Source organism: Podarcis gaigeae (assembly GCF_964106915.1).
Source record: "Podarcis gaigeae genome assembly, chromosome: 3".
Taxonomy (NCBI): Eukaryota; Metazoa; Chordata; class Lepidosauria; order Squamata; family Lacertidae; genus Podarcis; species Podarcis gaigeae.
Genome location: NC_139680.1, coordinates 61,553,575 through 61,573,684, shown reverse-complemented (window position 1 = coordinate 61,573,684; position 20,110 = coordinate 61,553,575). Strand labels below are relative to the sequence as shown.

The window sequence follows — 20,110 nt, the reverse complement described above, 5'->3', positions numbered from 1 at the left end:
CTACATGCTTGTGGCTTTCTAAATTTAAGGCTGCTTCACAAGTTACAAATTCACAGAAGACCATTTCTGGAAGAATTAGCATTACTGCATGAAGCTTCATGGCCAAAGCCAAATGCAAGCTTTGGACTCCTGCTTAATCTAATCTTATAGAGAGGAGGGATTTCTAGCCCGCCAGAACTACAAACTCACATGCTGAACTACAAACTCACATCACCCCTTATTATTGGTGTTGCTTGGCTGAGGCTGATAGGAGTTGGAATAAAGTTTCCCCAGCCCAGTCTTAGCAGCAGTTTTTCTGTCATGCAAAAAGAAAAGAAAAAGGTCCCATGTACTGGCCATCGTTATATCTCAATTTTAATATTTTACTGGCCATGTGAGAGAGACAGATTTCTCAAAGCATTAACAGAAATAAATAGGTATTTTGCATTGTTTAAGAAGGCTGCTATGCTTTATTGCAAAATTGTTATAAACACAAAAGTTGTTTTCTGTCAAAATGCATTTCACCAGGCAGTTCTGCTGTTGTAATACATAGGCCTTAATTTTAAGTACCCATCTTTCAATAACACAATGTGGTCTCAGCTCCTGCATTTGGATGCGTACTGGTAAGTGTTTCACCTTCTGTGAACACCGGACAATGATGGCATTGGAGTCAGCCTGGCTTGAGTTAAAGATCCATTTTGCCGGAGGTGTACTGTGGAGCCTATTTTTTCTTTTCACAAAACGCAGCCTGGGAAACAACTTATGGCTCACTTACTTCAGTTGTGACTTATTGCACTTGATCAATATGCCATGGAGAAACTGCTTGCGCTGCTTGTCCGTCCACAGGTCAAACCAGTGACTTATCAGTCTGACTCTTTCCTGAAAGAGCTGGGGGGGGGGGGAATCACAGGATTCTCTCAAAGAGCAGCTCCCACCATCACACAGTGTTTTCCCTGGCACTCATCTTTCACACCCTGACATAAAGTCATCTTTTGTAAACTTCCCTTTCACTGGGGATTTCTAGGAAGTGCAACTCTGCGGCAAGAAGGCACCATTATGAAATCCCGTCAGTGTTACTGTCCCATTGCTTCGAATTCAAGGAGCATTCAGTCTCTTTTCTGAGGGAAGAAGAATGAGCCCCATCTAATTTGGACATTAAACATCTTTCCTTTGAGAGTGTGCCTGCAACTGCCACATAGACACAAAAAAAGAGAAAATCAAATAGGCCTTTGTGTGGAGGTGATTTGGGGACTGGTGCAATTCCCAAAACAGGGCCCTCTTTCCCTCCAAAATGGAATGTATGAAATAAGGTACCAGAAAATACATATTGAGGCATCTTAAAGACTGGCAGATTTATTACTACGTAATCTGTCATGGACTGCTACTACTAATTTATTATTTATACCCCACCCATCTGACTGGGTTTCCTCAGCCACTCTGGGCACCTTCCAACAAAAACACAGCAAAACATAAAACATTTAAAATTTCCCAATTCAGGGTTGCCTTCAGATGTCTTTTAAAAGTTTTATCTCCTTGATATCTGAGGGGAGGGTGCCACTACCAAAAAGGCCCTCTGCCTGATTCCCTGTAACCTTACTTCTCGCAGTGAGGGAGCCAGAAGAAGACCCTTGGAGCTGGACCTCAGTGTCTGGGCTGAACAATGGGGGGTGGAGATGCTCCTTCAGGTATACTGGGCTGAGGCAGTTAAGGGCTTTAAAGGTCAGCACCAACACTCTGAATTGTGCTTGGAAATGTATTGGGAGCCAGTGTAGTTCTTTTAGGTCTCTTGAGCATGTGCTGCTTCAAAACGTTTAGCCTACCACAACAAAAAACGTTTGGGGAACTCTCAGCATTTTCAGTTACATATTTGAAAATCACTTCCCATTGTTTTTGCTCACTTCCTAAACTAGGTCCATCACCAACTGTCAGCCTAACCTACCTCGCATGATTATTGTGGGCAACTGTCTAAAATGCTTTAAAATGTTTTAAATGGTTCTAATTTTGGTTCCTCTGTTTCATTTTTGTTGGGTTGGTGTTAGTTAAATGTTTAGTTGGGGTTAGCGGTTACTTTAATTTGGGTATACAGTGGTACCTCGGGTACCACTTAATTCGTTCTGGAGGTCCGTTCTTAACCTGAAACTGTTCTTAACCTGAGGTACCACTTTAGCTAATGGGGCCTCCTTCTGTCACCGCGTCACCGCTGCGCGATTTCTGTTCTCATCCTGAAGCAAAGTTCTTAACCCGAGGTACTATTTCTGGGTTAGCGGAGTCTGTAACCTGAAGCGTCTGTAACTTGAAGCAGTTGTAACCTGAAGTGTCTGTAACCCGAGGTACCACTGTAACTGTAAACTGTTTATTATTGTTATTGTTATTGGTTTTATTGATTTATTGGTTTGTTTGTTGCTTGTATAGGATATTTTGTTTTTTAATGTCTGATGTTTTGTTGTGCTTTATATGTTGTAAGCCGCCCAGAGTGGCTGGGGAAACCCAGCTGGATGGGTGGGATATAAGTTTTAAAAATATAAATAAAAAATTATTGTTGTTGTTGTGAAGAGACAGAAGGAGGCATAAAATGGCTGCAAAACGGGACTTAATATTTCTATCCCCTTTATAGGGGTTAAAGAACATGTAAACACCTGTAGTTGGCAGGACTTTGTTTCTCTGTGGGTGTGGAGGTTACTATTTGGACCCATTCTGAGACACAAAGAATGAAACATTGGGTGGAGACAAAAGAGCCAAGGACTTGCTCCCAAGGGAGGTTTCTGGCAAATCCTCCTTCCATGTTTGCATTGTACAGGCAGAAGTGGGGGGCTGTTTGGTGCAGCCCATTCACCTATGAATACATCACTGATGGAAGTTCCAATAGAAATGTCTGAGCAGATGAGGCTGCTGTAGAGACTTAACTTGCGCCCATTCGGACCTTTTCTCTGTAGGTGGATGTCCGTGGGAAAGACCTTTATTTCTTTTATTTGTTCTCAGTAACAATTATAGCAAGTATATTATAAGCTACGATGTAGATACTACTTTTCAAAGATGCCTCAGATAGTCCTGACCCTCAGCGGGCATCATTTTTGACATTTCATAACTTATGCAAGTGCTGTGATATTGCACTTAGTGAGTGGGGATAGGTTTAGGCAAGGTCAAGGATTAGTGGTCAGAACTCCTGTCACTCCAGAATTTGAAGGCATCAGCTGGCAGGCACACCTATGCAGCAATGACATCAATATATATCTGAAAACATGTAAGTCCTTTCTACTCAAATTATGAAAGTATGAATCAATATGCAAGGGTGTGTTTGTGTGTAAGCTCTAGGAGTACAATGAAGGCCGAATGCACAATGATTAAATGAATTATGTGTGACTGCAGCTCACCTGATTGTTAAGAGATTTGTTTTCAATAGGTGTCCAAGTACTGAACCGTGTCTTCAAAATTTCTGTAGTCTGATTTTGATCCAGGCTCTTTGTGCCTCCTGCAAGCAACCCTAAGCTTTCCAAATGCCATTCTTTAACACTGTGTGATGCATGTATTGTGTCAGCTGTGGTCATTGTAGATCTTTCGTGGCTAATAGCGCTGCAGCTACACACTTCATACAGACATGCTTAAAGGCCTAGAAACAGAAGAGAGACTCTTCTTCCTGGAAAATAAACTCTGGGTTTAGAATTTCATTGAATATGTATCTGAGTCACATCAGCCTTGGCGGCCACAACTCTTTATTGTTTTTTTCCTGAAAGAGACCAAGACTACTGTAATCCTAACCTCACTTGCCTGGGACTAAATCCCACTGAATTCAACAAAACTTACTTCTCGGTAGACATGGTTGGGATGGTGCTATAACATGGCTACCTCTCTGGAAAGCATTAAAGCGTGTTGCTCATTAAAAGGAGGTACCAGGCATTGATTAAAATGGGGCAAAAATATAACAAGATGGCGGTTTAAAACACTTTTTTTTAGAGCTTGAAATTGTTTTCCGTTCGTTTCCATAGCAAACATGTATTTTACTTCTATTATCAATTTAATATTCCATACAGTTCCTTATACTGTGTCCGTCTCTGTTTCTGTCTATCCTTTGTTTTGTTGTCTTAGTCGAGAATCTGGTTTGCATGCAAAATGTCCCAGGTTCAATCCCTGGCATCTGGATAGGGTTGGGAAAGATCCCTGTCTCAAATAGGAGAAAACCACTGCCAATCAGTGTAGACAATACTAAACTAGATGGACCAATGGTCTGACTCATTGTAAGAATGCTTCACTTGTTTCTAAAACATGGCAGAGATGTGCTAGATTTTTAACCTGCCAAAATTCATGTTTCAGCACCCACAATCAATCTCTCGGCTCCATCATTATTCCCATTGAGCTTCTCACATTTTCCTCCTTAGCCATGTTACAAATTAATCCTTTGTGCACCACTCTATTAGCAGCACATACTTTATTTTTTTCCTTTTTTCTTCTGGAGCCTGCCATGTTTCATAGGTTTACTGGAGGATGGGAATATCAACTCCTGCAGTTTTTAAAACACAACCAAACAGAACAAAATATTGTCTATTTTACCACCTCCACCCTATAAAGAAGAACAGGGAACAAGAACAGTATTTACCTCAGTAGAATATCGTTTCTGGCCCGTGAGGAAGCCACTAGAGACCTGCCGTATGAAATGCAAAACTGCTGCAGGATTGGCTGAAGGTCAGTACTTCCTTACATCTCCATAGGAACCAAAGTACACAACACAAGGCACTTTGGGCTTACAGCCAAGAGGACTGAAACAGGACCAAAGGAGAAAGCTTCTTTTATCGTTCTGGGCTAATTCCGACTCGACTTACACTGGCATAGTCAGTTGAGCTGTCAGCTTACATTTCTTAGGATGTCACCTTTACTTCTGGAAGGACTCCAATGCATTTCATAGAAATCAGCCAGCGGAAATCAGCAACTACACACACAATAATCATAGACTATCTAGCAGGGGTGTTAGAAGAATGACTAAGATAATTGATGTGAAGCACTTTGACTACAATGCATCTACATTTAAGTCACCTTTTCCTTGCTTCTGAAGAAAAAATAGATGTATATAAAAAGAAACTCCTTTTTATCTGGTGCATCATTTCCATAGCTTAACTGAAATTTGCTGGCCTGTCAGAACCTTTGGTACACTACATTAAAAAAACCAAGATCACAGAGTTTTATTCAAAAGTGATTGTATAGGTTTTCTTCTGTTTTTGTATTTTGATATTCTGCAGTTTTGATGAAGGTTAAGAGTTGAAAAAGAATGAATGTCTCAGAATAAGTTTCAGATCTTCATGGCAGAACTTTATTTACATCTTGCTCCTGGTCTTGCTGAGTGCTTCTTACTGGAATTATTAGTTATGTTAGCTGTTGTTCTTGGACTAACTTAATCAATTTCATGGCTATGTTTTCATATTTTATTGCTTGAGTTCTTTTTTTGAAAAAATGTGGGACATAAGCTTTTTAAAACAAAGAACCCAAATGATCTTCAGATTCAGGGAGTAAAAACCAACCATGAGCTAAACAAACTCTAGCAACAGATTTGGAAAATAAAACAAGAATTTAAACACAAACTCTATGTCATGGACTGGCTGGATGTAGAGAAGTGATAAGAGGCACCTGCTGGGGAACCCCCAGGAGAAGAAGACTCAGAGCCAGCGGATTGGTAGTGGGACAAGAATGAGTTGTCAGAGGGGGAAGACTCAGGAGAGCAGGTGTTTGAAGCTGGAGTGGCAACAGGGTTTAGTAAGCAAGAAGAATTTGTGGCAGAGTACAGTTCAGACTTTGAGGTTGAAGCAGAAGCTGGAGAGGAAGGGAGTCAAGAGGCTGCTGAAGAATCCAGGGAGTCTCCCCATCCTGCTGTGACCAGCTCCCCTTCCCTGTGTCTCCAAGAACACACAGAGAAATGAAAAGGACAGAACAGAGTTTAGTTGTGTGCAGACGTGGTTTGAGACTGTGCAGGAAAAACCCTTAGAGAAGGGTGGGAAGGAAGAGACCTTTAGTCCTTGCAACTGTGTCATCGGGGCAAGACCTCCTAGGAAGAGACTGCTAGGCCTGAACTTGAATAAAGTTTTAACTTCACTGACCTTGGGTGATTTATTGTTTTTTGTTGACCTACGCCCGACTCAAGCCCTGATACTGCAGTATAATACCTCCCCTTGCCCCCCACCAAAATAAGCCACACTTAAAGAACCTCTCAGTGGTAGATATATAAATTGTTACTGTAGAGAAAAACACTAGCAATCTTTAGAATTATTTTATTGCCGAAATAAATTAAACATTCATTTAACAGCATCACCCGCAAAAAGACACACAGGAACGTCTAAGCTGATTGTCTGCACTGTGGGAAAGCAACAGGAACACCACACTCCATTATTAATTTAATCAAAGTTGAACATATTATATTAAAAATCATACTTATATAGAACTCAAAATCATCCGAACACTCAGCATAAAAACGCATTTTCAAGTTTTCCAAACACTTCACGGTAGATAAGGCAGTAATATAAAGCATAGCAGCAAGACATGGTCATCCTGTACCCTAGATTCCAACCCTGACAGATATGTAGAACTCGCATCTGCTAAGAGGAATGTGTGAATATGTTCACTTGCATATAAATACTTTGCTGCAGAAGCAAAAAAGAGAGTCCACTGGAAATGAAATAAGACACCCTGGGTTTCCGAAACACAAACAAAGACAAGGTGCATTTTAGCTGGTGCTGGTATTCGGAACATCTTGAACATCTGCTAAATGAAGTTTTTGTCTGAAACAAGCAAGTTAAGGAACTGCATCTTACAGGATTGAACTATAAAAACATCCATTTTTCCTAGTATTATACGTACTTTGAAAACAGCAATGTTTAAGGTAATAGCAAGAAAAGCAGAGTATTATTAAGAAGCCACAGGAACATAGGAGAATATGTTTCATGGGTTTGTTAATCTAACACAACCTAAAATAAAAGCCTTAAAATAAAACATTTGTTTGAGGAGTTGAATTGATGTCAAATTGTTTAACCTGGATTCATCATTACAATTTGCTTACGAACTAAAGTGTACAATTTGGGCAATTAACACTTGCTGCATCAGCATAGGCCATTTCACAAAAAGGATACATAGAGGAATTCAGTTCTTCCAGCTACAATGCAAAAAAACAGAGAATCAGCATGATAGTGATAAATTAGCCAAGCAATCAAGTTTCAGTTAATTATATCCAGTGTGTCTCTTCTGCAAGTGGGAGGGCTCCTTGCATTCACAGAAAGGACTGAGATCCAATGCAGTCTTCCACTGGAGGAAGGCTGATTATACCAATGATATGAAAGGAGGTGCCCTGGACCCAAAGGCTTTATAGATACCAATCAGCACTTTGCCCAAAAGCATTTTGGTAACCAGTACAGATGCTTGTTCTGGTTCACTGCAAAACTAAATTCAGGCTTACTGTAATTATTGTACCATTTTCAGAATTCTTCTGGTTGCCCAAGCTTAGGCTTAGACAGCAATGGAATTAGCCAGCTTCAGAGTTCTATTCAGTCAAGCATGGAAGTACAGTGCTTAAGAAAACTAATCTTAGCATCTATAGATGTGGTTCTTACTGTTACAAGAACTTCCATTCAGCTCTTCCCAATTTCTGAATACAGATGTGACTGTGTAGACCATCTCCTCGTTGTTTATACTTACATCTGACAGCAGCCTATCAAGATTGGAGTCACTAGCTACTTTTCTCTTATCTTCAGGAAGTTCTTCCAACTCCCCATAAAGCTCTAGATTTAAGCGGGCCAGCTTCTCCTGCATTCCTCTTACATGTTCCATTTGCTCTATGGAACATTCATTTCCTGAAACAATCAGAATGCAGAAATATCAAAACAAAGTTCTGTCAAAGGTAAAGGAATAGACCATATCTTCTACTTATTCCAATACAGTTGTACCTTGTTTGCCAAATGCCTTGGAACTCGTACGTTTCGGTCCTGAACTATCGAAAAGCAGAAGTGAGTGTTCCGGTTCTTGAACAATTTTCGGAAGCTGAACGTCTGACCCGGTTTCCGATTGGCTGCAGGAGCTTCATGCAGCCAATCAGAAGCCATGCTTTGGTTTCCGAACGTTTTGGAAGTCAAATGGACTTCTGGAACGGATTCCGTTCGACTTCCAAGGTTCGACTGTATAAAAGAATTAGAAGATTTACACTGGCAAAAGTATGCAGCATAAGACAATACATTATAGCTCTACAGTACAGTACGCACACCTCTGTTTGTGTGTCTTTCAGGATGCGAACGTGGCAAACCTAGAAGTATTTTCCCGGGTTTCGCCGCGCGCACATGCACAGAAGTGCTAAACCGTGCGCATGTGTAGAAGTGGCACCTCTGGTTGCGAATTCCTCAGGATGCGGCCGGACTTCCAGAATAGATCCCGTTCGCAACCGGAGGTACCACTGTACTTCGAAGTCTGGCAATAGTACCATGATCTGCCCCCTCTGCTACAGATAACCATATTTAGAAAGAGAGATGGTTTAGTGAAACACCACCTAAGTTTTAAGAGATCTAGCCAACACTTAAGACTTTCAGCCATATCCTACACTTTCACATGTGAAAGAAGGGCATGTTTGTGTGGAGAAGTAGCAGCCAAGTTACCAAATGCTTGAAGTTTGCCAGAGTGGAAGTCATTCAGAAGACTCAGAAGTCCTTTCTCCATCTCTTGAACATCTGATACATCAGTGAGAAATGAGTGCTGGATTGGAGCAGACTGTGCTCCTTTGCTTTCTGCTCCTGGTGCTTTGGCTTTCTCTTTCATGCCCCTGACAAAAAGAAGTTATTTAAATTATTACCATCTTCTTGGCGCTCTCAGTCTTTTTGTTATCTTGAATGTACAATGTGACAAATGCCTTAAAGAAAATATCATCCTGGGACAAAAGCACAAATAAATTAACGAATGATCCATTATGCTATATCCAAAACTAGTGTTCTAGTTTGCAATTCACAGTATCAACTTATGAAGGTAGTGATATGGTTATCTGATTGTACAAACAGCTTCTCTAGATTTTACATTTCACTAAGAAAGAAAAAGAGCTCTATCTGATATCATGCAAAGATTTCATGGAAAATTCCTAGCTAAGAAAGACTGCGTGCTAATTTCTGAATTAGAGATAACTGCTTGAATGACAAGGATTTATCTCCTTAAAAATGTTTGACGAATTCTAAATGGAATTTTTTTAAGGGTCTAAATGGAATTTTTTTAAGGGTCTCATTGTTTTACTGAAGACTATCCAAACCATGTGTTAGATTTTTTCTAAAAAGCATTCAACAACCCACTATTTCAAAAACCCTGCATCATAAAATTAAAAGTAGCCTAACAACGGACCTCAGAATTCTGAAAATGTGTAATATCTGCAGTTTAAACAAATTTTGAACAAGATCACATGGAATTAATCAACAGTGCAGACTTCATGTCATTAGAAACAAAGTATTTGCTTGAGAAAAAAGTACTGCATTTAATTATTACTCAGTCTTATGAATTGATATTAGGTGTAGGATTGTTATTTTTCTACCTTCTAAATTTGTTTTTTGTATTTCTGGGTTTTGTTACTGTTTTAGTGAATTTATATTATATGCTTGTATATAGTCTTGGGTGCCTTGCTGCAGGAAGATAACTGATAAAACGGTAAAATTCTCTGAAGTACATTTAGATTGATTACTTTTCCCTTTTTCTGATTTTACTAGAACTGTAGTACAAAAAAGCAATCACTGAAAATCCAAGTCTACACATGTGGCTTGCCGTGCCGTAGGGACAAATAAAGAGCCATTGTATCTAATGACATTTACTGTAAGTTGGTGTAAGATTGCAGCCTAAATCACTTCTTTTATTTTTTCCCTCTGTCCTCAATTTGGCCAGCAGCTTGACAACAACAGGAAACATATGAGCATTTACCTTTTAAACTTTGGTTTCTGTGAAGGTGGCTGTGGTGCAGGGTTTGAAAACACTGTACTTTTGCTAGGAGGCACAGAATTTTTCTTATTGTTGACCACTTGAGTGACATGGGAAGTGGATGATTTGGGACTTCTTCTCTTAGTTTTTCTTTCTTCCATTTTGACAGATTGTTGGTACTATATGGTTAATGCTTCTCTGTGCTCTGAGGAGGAAAGATTAAATAATATATAGTGTTATCTGTGCCACTGAAGAGTATGGTTAATATTAACAGATCAATTTTAGAGTATTTTTACTTATACTTAAAGTTCTGTGAAGCACTTCCAAGAGTGCAGTCAGGAAGAAAGATATAAACATCTCTTATGTGCATTTGATAAAAAGTAATCCCCATTGTTCAAGGTTCTACTTCCAAATATGCATAGAATTGGAATGTTATGCTTGCAAGCTGGCTTTAGCTTTTGTGTGGCCAATGCCATTTAATAATATCTCTGCTTGAAATATTTTTTTAATAGGTAACCTATCAATCACTATTTTATAGTTAAATAATTATACAGGGAAATATATGTTGCCCAAATATGACCATATTTTAAGTGTCTATGCAATCATAGCATGAAAAATATAAGTAACTAATAATTAGCTGTGCACATGTTCCTACAACTGTATCCACCACAGCAATATACTTTTATTATATATTGCAGTTACAATATTTACCTGGAATAAAGTTCCATTGAACTCGGTGGGATTAGCTGCTGAGTAAATCTACATTAGAATTAGGCTGCACATTTCTAAGCTAATACTGTACTAACAGATTCAGAAAAGGTTGCATGACCACATATTAACACTCCAATTATGGCCAACTGCAGGCCACCTTATCTATCTGACAAAGGAGGTTTAGGCCATAATAAAATTATATTATTCAAGGTGCCACTAGACTCTTCTTACTTTTGTTAGGACAAACCAACATAGTGACTCTTCTGGAATTTGTCACTTAGTTGACGTGATGCAAATCTTGTCAGTTGAATTACATCTGATTAATATTGCTAGAAGAATATTTTAAAGCCTTACTAACGTTCATAGACAGCCTAATGCCAAATAACAAATCTTAACAGTGTGCCTTTAGATTAAGTATTACTCTGTTCTGCCTTTATGAGACCACACCTGGAGTACTGTGTCCAATTCTGGCCACCACAATTTAAAGATATGGACAAGCTGGAATGTGTGCAGAGGAGGGTGAGACCAAGGTGATCAAAGGTTTGAAAATCAAACCTTATGAGGAACGGTTGAGGGAGCTGGGTATGTTTTGCCTGGAAAGGACAAAACTGAGGAGATAAAATAGCCATCTTCAAATATCTAAAGGGATGGAAGATGGTGCAAGCTTGTTTTCTCCTGCTCTCTAGGACCTGAACCAAAGGCTTCAAGTTACAAAGAAATGAGATTCTGACTAAACATCAGTGAGAACTTTTTGGTGGTAAGGCCTGTTCAACGGTGGAACAAACTCCCTTGTAAAGTGGAGGACTCTCCTTCCTTGGAGGTTTTTAATCAGAGGCTGGATGGTCATATGACATGGGTGCTTTAGCTGAGATTCCTGCACTGCAGGGGGTTGGAATAGATGACCCCCAGGATCCCTTCCAAGTCTACAATTCTATGACTGTCTAATGAAGATGGATGGTCCAATTTGCTGCAGGGCAAGCAGTAGCGTCAGGTAAATCCCTTTTATTAATAATTTTAAAAAGGCAATTAAAAAATACCAACTCCCTCCTGGCATAAACAAAGTTGCTGTTCTACGAGATCGGGGCAAAAACACAGGAAACAAAAAAAAATCTCATCTAACTTAAAGTCAGCACTTATTCCCAAAACTGCATATTTTTAAAATATGTTTAAGGAACAGATCAAAGAACACTGGTAGAGCCTTTTATCACATCTAAAATATCGGAGCGATAGAAATAATTTCCGGCTGTTGGAAGGCCAATTTTGCCACCCTTTTCAAAGTAAAGCTCTTTTCTGACTGACGGAAGAGAACGGAAACCAAAATTCTTCCCCCCTCGCTAGATCCACCTTACCTGGGAGTTCACATTTGTCCGAATTGAAGCATTTCAGCCTGATATTTACGGAAGCAACATCCGTGATGGTCATGTGACCTGAAAGAGCCTCACGGGGGCGTTCCCGTGCCGCGTGATAGTTCCTTCGCATTTTGGGAGTTGTAGTACGATTTCATCCCAAACGGCATGTTTCCGTCGAGAGAAAAAATACATTTCCCACAATCCATTTCGAGAAGAGGGGAAATAGGCGGGGCGCGGAAGGTGTTTTACAGGAAGGCCGGGGAGCGCACGAAGAAAAAGGAGCGAGGAGAATGAATCGCCTTTTCATATAACGCCGTTCGATGCGGGTAGCGGGCGCGGCCTTCAACGCCAAGAGACTACAACTCCCGTGATCCCCCGCGGCAAAGAGAGAGAGAGAGAGAGAGAGAGAGAGAGAGAGAGAGAGAGAGAGACTCTATTAGGAAAAGCAGCATGATCCTGGAAGGGAGAGAGAAGCAGCACTGATTGGCTTTGCTAATTGCGGCTGTCCATAATTGGCAAGGGCGGAGCGCGTAGGTAGGCTCTCAATAAGGACGGGCCCTTGATTAGAGAAAAGGGAGCGCCCTCTCAGGCGGAAAACGAAATGAAAGGAAATGCAGAGATTTCAGTTTTTGTTCTTGTTCAGGGGCTGCGTCGGCTCACCTGCTCTGCTCCTCAAGCATAGAGCATTTTTAAAAAGCTCCAGAGTGTTGCTGCTCTTTCTCACCAGCACAATGATGCACCCTTGACCTCTCTTTCTTTCTTTCTTTCTTTCTTTCTTTCTTTCTTTCTTTCTTTCTTTCTTTCTCTCTCTCTCTCTCTCTCTCTCTCTCTCTCCCCCTCCCCCTCCCGTTGTGTGAATTCATAGCACTCCTCTTTTGCTTGCTTCCAGCGCTGCAATAAATATCCCGATCGTACGCATGCTCACTCGAATGCATACCCTTCTGGATTCAATGCCAAGCAGGTGTTTAGAGCCAGTTCTCCTCCGCTCCCTTACACTAACAGGAAGCCCTGGTGTTCAGTTACCGAGTTGCTGCAGGAAAACCCTGACGATGTCCATCTGTTCCAAGATTCAGTTGAAGCATCTAATTTTTAGAATGAAAGGTGAATGTGAGCGAAGGGAAATGAAACCATCCCTCTCCTCCTCCCCGTCTTCGCCACACGCTCCATTGCTGCGTACACTTTTCGTCTCAGGCTGCCCCTCTTTGGTATCAGAGCCAGCATGGGGAGAAAAGTGCCTGTAGGGATGGAGCACAGGGAGAAGATGGGGCAGAGTTCACTTCCCCTCCTCCACAGGACCTTTTCTTACAAAAAAATAGACTTATCCTCGTGTTTTGTGTGCATGGGGCAGATAGATAAACAAATGTGGCTTTCAGTTTGGCTCATCTGCTCTTAAGCAGGGCACTGTAGATTCCAAGTTAGTTGCAGCTCAGAATTTGAAACAACAATGCCAAATTCATGTTTATCCTGCTAGAGTGGGAAAGCAGTAGTACTGTCCAGTATGTAATTTTGGGTGTAATTGTGGCTCTCTATGGAAATGATTACTTAGAATTGTCAACACAGTTCTGGAAATTGAACTTATGGTAGGCCAGTGCTCAGGCAGCCACTTCACTGCAGTCACAAATTATTGCCCTTTACTTCACCCTGCATTGATCCTGCGCTATGCTGCAGCATTGTGGTGGTTTTTTGTTTTTGTTGTTGTTTTTGTTGTTTTGCTATTTCTTCCATGCAAGAGTTTGCTTAGCCAGTTTATGCCAATACTGGAAAGGGAAGACAGACAGGAAACCTGTGGCAGAAGTGCATTGGATTTTAAAATGGAATCTGTCCCAGTTAATGATAAACCTTATTATGATAGCGACACATGAAGAGATAAACTGTTAATTAAATAGTTGTTGCAAAGATAGCACATACTAACTATAGTTTTTAGTTGAAGTAAATGTAATGAAATCTATTTTCCAGCTACACACATTGCTTCTGCCTAAACACTTGTTCAGATTTTTCCAAGTGAAGTGACCCAACCATCCCCAAGTATACTGTGGAAGAAGTAACTTCCGACTTGGTGTATCCCTAGATGCAGCTACCACTTTCCAGCAGTGGTTTTCAGGAGGACAGTGTCACATTTTTCAGCTGTTATGCTGGCATCAATTGCTACTGAAAAGTGGCAGTTGTTCCAGGAAGCGCAGGTCAGATGTTAACTTTCTTCCGAGAACTGCAGGCTACTCTTTGTGGAGTGATTTGTAAAGCCTTCTGAAGTGGCCCTGAGACTCATGTACATGGTGGCCACCCTACCCATGAGGCAAGGTGAGACTACAACCTCAGGCGGCAGGATCTACGGGGTAGCAGATCCAGTCTCCAAGGAATGCCTTGTCTTCTGCTGCTGCTGCCACTGCCATGCACTCCTTGCTGCCTCCTCAGCAGTTCCCACCATGCCACCTCTATAGCAGCCTCTTGGCGAATAGGAGGCACTCTTGATCTCCTCCCACAGCATGGGACGAAATGGTGGGGGCTGCCCTCTGGGGATTTCTGGGCTCTGCACCTGGCCAGTGTGTTTTAGAGTGAGCCCCTTCCCTACCCATCCACAATGACCTTTGATTCCCATATGGTAATGTTGAAGTGAGTACCATCCCTTGTTCCCAGTGTTTATCTTTATTCCCCCTTTGTTCCTGATGTAGATCTTCACTCCTTCCCTGACGGGAGGAGGGGCGGAACAGATCATACCATTTTGTGGTTTGCCTCAGGTGCCAAAATGTCTTGGATTGGTCCTAATGGTGGCCATCCTAAAACCTTCCATTTAGTGTCCCCCTCCCTACCTGTGACAAGCATGTTGTATTCGACCACAATCACACCTAGGGTGAATCTTTCAGTACTCAGTGGTAAGTGTCCAACACAACCAGAAAGCCAAATCCACAACTGACCTGCTACACTTCGGGGGATACTGTTGGGAGAGCAGTGTAATCGATGCCTGCATTTATCATTATTATGGGCCTGTATTTCCCCCTGCTACTTCGGCATTACAAAGAAAACCTCATAAAACACTGATATGGGAAAACATCAGAGAACGCTGAAGCTGATGTTGCCTCATTGAGATTTGGAACATGTTCACAGAATTTCTGTATGACCCCTGAGGAACAGATTTACCTCAGCATGTGTTGAATGTAAGCTGCTGCTGCTTCTCCCTGTCTTTCTCTTTTGACAATTAAGTTTTCTTTTATCAGCTTTATTTCTTGTTTCTTTTTGGTGTGTTTCCATTGGACGTGCTGCTGCTGGTTTGACCACTTTTTTGTCCACTCAGCAGTAATAAAATATGCTTTCTCTCTTAAACAGGGCCTCCTAGCTGGCTTGGTACTTAGTGTCCTCCACTTCAAAAGAAAAGAAAAGGGGAGAGTAGAATGGGAAACCTGTAGCACCTTCAGGGGAGTGAACCTGAAAGACTAGAAAATAATATTAGACTTCCATGAAAAAGGAAAAAAACCAACATGCTTGAATGCATGGGATGAGATCATACTTAATTTCCTTTACTACACATTTGTCCCTTTTCAAAGTTTTTCTTCACAACTATAAACATTTAATCTCTTTTCTCTCACACAACAACACACATAAATCCACCATTTAAAAGTCATTCCAATACACATTTAAGACATTTATCCTATTTTAAAGGATAATTGCTTCATAATTCCTTCCTCATAATAACATATTGATTTCAGTGTTAGGTAAAGGTAAAGGGACCCCTGACCATTAGGTCCAGTTGTGGCCGACTCTGGGGTTGCGGTGCTCATCTTGCTTTATTGGCCGAGGGAGCCGGCGTACAGCTTTCGGGTCATGTGGCCAGCATGACTAAGCCGCTTCTGGCGAACCAGAGCAGCACATGGAAACACCTATTTATCTACTTGCACTTTGATGTGCTTTTGAACTGCTAGGTTGGCAGGAGCCGGGACTGAGCAACGGGAGCTCATCCCGTTGTGGAGATTCGAGCTGCCGAGCTTCTGATCGGCAAGTCCTAGGCTCTGTGATTTAATCCACAGCGCCACCCGCTTCCCATTTCAGTGTTAGCCAAGGCAAAATAAAATGTCAGATCTAGTCAATATACAACATAAACTTGGATATTACATTGCTCTTCTGGGGTCCCCTGCCCCACAATTCTTTATTTCCCCCACAGCCTCCAGTGCCACTTCCTGCACTGTTCCAGAGGGTGCTAAACCCTCTAGGGCAGATTTCCATGGCTGCATAGGGAAGGGTGAAATTGCTTTCCCACCCTAGCGCTGTGTGAGCAGAATTCTGTTCACAGGAATGTAGCATCCAAGCCATAGTGTTACTGACAAAAATCCACACAGTGTATCAGCTGTAACTATTGCACATGTAAAAATAATGTAGTTTCATTCTTTGACCAGGTAAAACTTAAGAAGCCTCTTGAGTATTCATAGGTCAGAACAGCTTAAGTCATGTGAGGAGGCCTGATCCCTATGCAAGTTTCTGTTCTATATTAGTTGCTGATGACACCCAGATCTATCACTCCATTCCATCAGAATCAGGTGAGGCACAGAAGCAGCTGGATCAGAGCTTGGAGAACAATAGCAGGCTGGATGAGGGCCAGTGCACTGAAATGGAATCCTTACAAGATGGATGTTCTGTAGGTGGGTACATGACATACCTACAGACCCCCGCTTTACATATTTGGAAACCCTCTTTCAAATCTAAATAGAAGATATATAATGCTGCTATCTGTGTTGCTTCAGCCAACTTATGAAGCAGTGTCCAAAAAAATAAAATAACATTTCAGTCGTTCAGAGTAAAATGGAGGATAACATTTCTTTTCAACAGATTCACTCCCATCTGATTGAGGTGAAAGGTTAAAGATGGGGCAGAGAGGAAGGTGCAGGGAAGAGTGCCTAACTTGTTTTGCAGGATTGAAGACACTCCCACTGATAATAGTAATAATACTACAGCTAGTTTAAATGACATGAACAGTGGCAGTAAACTAAAAAAAAAGGGGGGGTTAAATCTAACTAAGTCATTGTGTGAGTGGAACTTCTCCTCCCCATCCTCACCTTTCAGGCCCACTCCCAAATCAACTCTAGAGGGTTTTGGGAAACGCCAGAGCAAATTTGGGAGGGGGCACACAGGAGAAGAATATGGAAAGTGAGTTCCTCTTGTGCAATTACTTGGTTGCATACAACCAGGACTGGTCCACCCATGAGGCAAGGTGAGGCAACCGCCATGGGTGACAGGATGCATCAATTACCGCTGCCACCGCCACAGTAGCAGCAACAGCTGCAACACACTCCTTGGAAGCCAGATCTGCCATATCCTCTACAGCAGTGTTTTTCAACCACTGTTCCGCGGTACACTAGTGTGCCGCGAGATGTTGCCTGGTGTGCCCTGGGGAAAATTAAAAAATTCGAAAGATTTAAAAATAAAGTATTTTATAATTTTTCATATTTCTGTTTACTTACTACTTCATAATAAAGTAATTGTAAAATACTTTCTTTGTGTTTATTTGATTCCTATTCAAGAGAATAACTTTATATATAATCAATATAGGCACAGAGTTAATTTTTAAAACATTTTCTAATGGTGGTGTGCCTCGTGATTTTTTTCATGAAACAAGTGTGCCTTTGCCCAAAAAAGGTCGAAAAACACTGCTCTACAGCAGGGGTCAGCAACCTTTTTCAGCCATGGGCTGGTCCACCGTCCCTCAGACCATGTGGGGGGGCCGGACTATTTTTTTGGGGGGGGGAATGAATGAATTTCTATGCCCCACAAATAACCCAGAGATGCATTTTAAATAAAAGGACACATTCTACTCATGTAAAAACATGCTGATTCCAGACCATCCGCGGGACGGATTGAGAAGGTGATTGGGCTGCACCCAGCCCCTGGGCCTTAGGTTGCCTACCCCTGGTCTACAGCTTTCCCAATGCTACCTTGACATCAGCCTCTTGGTGAAGAGGAGGCACTGCCGGTTTCCTCCCAATTCCTAAGGAGGAAATGGTGGGGGCGGTCTCCTGGGCCCTGCACCTGTTAACCATCCCAAGTCTTTTGAGCTTCATGTAAATGTTGGGTGAATGCCGACTATTTTTCTGCTGAACATGTTCTGAAATTTGTCATGCAGAGTGAAACAATAATTAAAGAAGGCAGCTTCTATTGCTGTATCACTTACAATGCCATGTTGATCTCTAGTTTCTTCTGATTACTGCATTGCAATGGCTTCACCAGCATCTGAACTTACAAAAATCTTTTGCAGTCATAGACAGAAAATAGGTGGTTGCTAGGCATGCACCCCATGAGTCATATCAACTGACCCTAAATCTATTATGTACTGTTTGAGGTCCTCCATTCAATGTTTTGTTACCTAGAACTAGATACTACACCAGTATAAATTAATGAAGTACACTATTCAACAGCAGGGCAAGCACTTGCCATTCATCTTTTGTTGATCTATGGGACTCTTTTCTTTGTGTCTTTAATTATTTATCCCCCAAAGTTCTTATGGAATAATAGCTCTTTGAAAAATAAAAGAGAGATTAAAACTTGAATTTGTATTCCTAGCCTCTCCTGAACACTGTGAGAGTGGGGGATAGGATCACACTTGATCCCTCTTTCACTTATGTAATGCAGCTGCTGTGGTAAGTAACACAAGGCATTTGCAGCATGGAACTACAGTGTTGAATCTGGTTTAGCCTCTACTGTTGGCTTGTTTGTGGACATGCAGAAGTGGGGAGGTAGTAAACTAAGTTTTTTTAAAGTCCAAATTCAAAAAGTTTTAGAAATACTCTTATAAATTGAACGGCCAATGGTATTATATATTACTACAGTTGAACTGGACTGTCATCTGCAACAACTGGCCTTCAGAGGTCTACTGCCTCCAAAAGTATACGGCATACATAATATTAACCATTCTGAATTTTGCTTTGACAAATTTATTTTCATTTATGTGATATCTGTACTAGAGTACACTTAATGTATTGAATTTTAATATTTATCTATAAATATTTTATACATACATGTAAACCTATAATGTGCTAGTAAAAGCCATCAAGGACATAGGTGGTTGATGCTAAAGTTCTACATTAAGCATCCTGTCCAGGAATGGTACATTTTGTAATAAATTTGCTCCCTGAATGGATAGATCAGTATCCCATTTCGTACAATCTTAATTTCCTGGCCTGTGAAATCTTATAGTGGAGACCAGACAGGCGAGCGTTTTCCCCTCAGTCCTTGTAGAAGTGGTAGTTTGGCAGGAGTGGAATTCTTAACTATTAATGAAGCAAAGAGAATAATTGTTACGATCTTGGAAAATCTTGGAGCGAACCTACAGAGGGACTGGTTGGCACCATTCTGGCTCCTGCCTGGTCTGTGTATGTTTTCTGTCTGCATCAGTTTGTTTGTCCAGTGAGATATTTCCCTGCAGGTAAGAGAGTGCTGATTGCAGTGTTGGGTACTGTTTGATTGCTGGCTGAGTGAATCCAGCTGGGGTGTGGGCCAGAGCCTGCCTTGCAATATGAACAAGCTCTGTTGTGGGCAGCAGGGTCATTTAGCAAGGAGGCACTGCCCAAAGGGATTGCTGCTTTGGGTCATCACTTCAGGGAGTAACAGGGGTGCTCCCCACTGTCAATCAAGGTAAAGAATTATAGGCTCGATGCTATGGGAGACAGGCCTGTGACCCTCACTTAGGGTGAGAGTCTTCTAGAGGGGCAGTGTGGTTTGGTGAGGTTCCCCCTGAGTGTTAGACAGAAGGAGAAGGGTTGAAGTGGCCTTACCATCTTTCTCCTGACAGTGTGGCATGTGCTGGGCCTAAGTGGCTCTAACTTCCTAGTTATATACAGTATGATGTTATTGAATGACAGTGTAAAATGTGTCTGGGTGGGCAGGTAGCGGGGAGTTGCCAAGATATTGCCCCAATTTCAGTGGCAGTGGGCAAGGGAAGGTACAGTTGGGGTGGAGGAGCTGAGTCTGACCACTATCTGAGGCAGAGGCTTAGGTAGAATCATAGAGTTGGAAGGAACCCTGAGGATCTCTAGTGTAGTCCAACCCCCTGCAATGCAGGAAAATGCAGCTGTCCCTACGGAGATCAAACCTACAACCTTGGCGTTATCAGCACCATGCTCTAACCAACTGAGCTATCCAGCTGATATAGGGTCGTTATTCCTTGTTCTAGTCTTCTCACTCCT

General features: G+C 41.5%; 2 protein-coding genes and 1 long non-coding RNA gene across 5 annotated transcripts in view; 1 reads left to right on the top strand and 2 right to left on the bottom strand.

The window, feature by feature from the left end:
• ECT2L (epithelial cell transforming 2 like) overlaps nucleotides 1–5,011 on the bottom strand; it is a 32,594-nt gene extending 27,583 nt beyond the window's left edge. Inside the window, 3 exon segments of the mRNA XM_083731771.1 lie at nucleotides 755–867; nucleotides 3,351–3,613; nucleotides 4,571–5,011. Of these exon segments, the coding sequence (XP_083587897.1) occupies nucleotides 755–867; nucleotides 3,351–3,524 (287 nt within the window). The 5' untranslated portion in view covers nucleotides 3,525–3,613; nucleotides 4,571–5,011.
• A 1,205-nt stretch (nucleotides 5,012–6,216) lies between these two features.
• On the bottom strand, nucleotides 6,217–12,086 carry CCDC28A (coiled-coil domain containing 28A). 3 transcript variants are annotated; one of them, XM_083731733.1, is made up of 6 exons: nucleotides 11,946–12,086; nucleotides 9,889–10,083; nucleotides 8,595–8,758; nucleotides 7,648–7,802; nucleotides 7,086–7,108; nucleotides 6,217–6,737 (listed from the first exon to the last, which is right to left on the bottom strand). In XM_083731733.1, the coding sequence occupies exons 2-6, from the start codon at nucleotides 10,044–10,046 to the stop codon at nucleotides 6,683–6,685; spliced, it is 555 nt and encodes a 184-aa protein (XP_083587859.1). In that variant the 5' UTR covers nucleotides 10,047–10,083; nucleotides 11,946–12,086; the 3' UTR covers nucleotides 6,217–6,682. The 3 variants fall into 3 exon arrangements, with proteins under 3 accessions (XP_083587859.1, XP_083587860.1, XP_083587861.1); XM_083731734.1 differs by having other exon boundaries at nucleotides 9,889–10,090; nucleotides 11,946–12,079; XM_083731735.1 differs by lacking the exon at nucleotides 11,946–12,086 and adding an exon at nucleotides 11,044–11,186.
• Nucleotides 12,087–12,208: 122 nt separating this feature from the next.
• LOC310841146 lies at nucleotides 12,209–16,633 on the top strand. Its single transcript, XR_014562382.1, has 3 exons — nucleotides 12,209–12,271; nucleotides 12,835–15,652; nucleotides 15,993–16,633. It is a non-coding gene; the product is annotated as an uncharacterized lncRNA (long non-coding RNA).
• The last annotated feature ends 3,477 nt before the right edge of the window (nucleotides 16,634–20,110 follow it).

What these genes read in the sequence shown, in the direction of transcription:
- CCDC28A (XM_083731733.1), bottom strand. Translation starts at nt 10,046, where the DNA reads ATGGAAGAAAGAAAAACTAAGAGAAGAAGTCCCAAATCATCCACTTCC. An exon ending in CAGAAACCAAAGTTTAAAAG is followed by an intron (nt 8,759 to 9,888) that starts GTAAATGCTCAT and finishes TCTTTTTGTCAG; the next exon opens with GGGCATGAAAGAGAAAGCCA. An exon ending in GAAGAACTGAATTCCTCTAT is followed by an intron (nt 6,738 to 7,085) that starts GTATCCTTTTTG and finishes TGCTTGTTTCAG; the next exon opens with ACAAAAACTTCATTTAGCAG.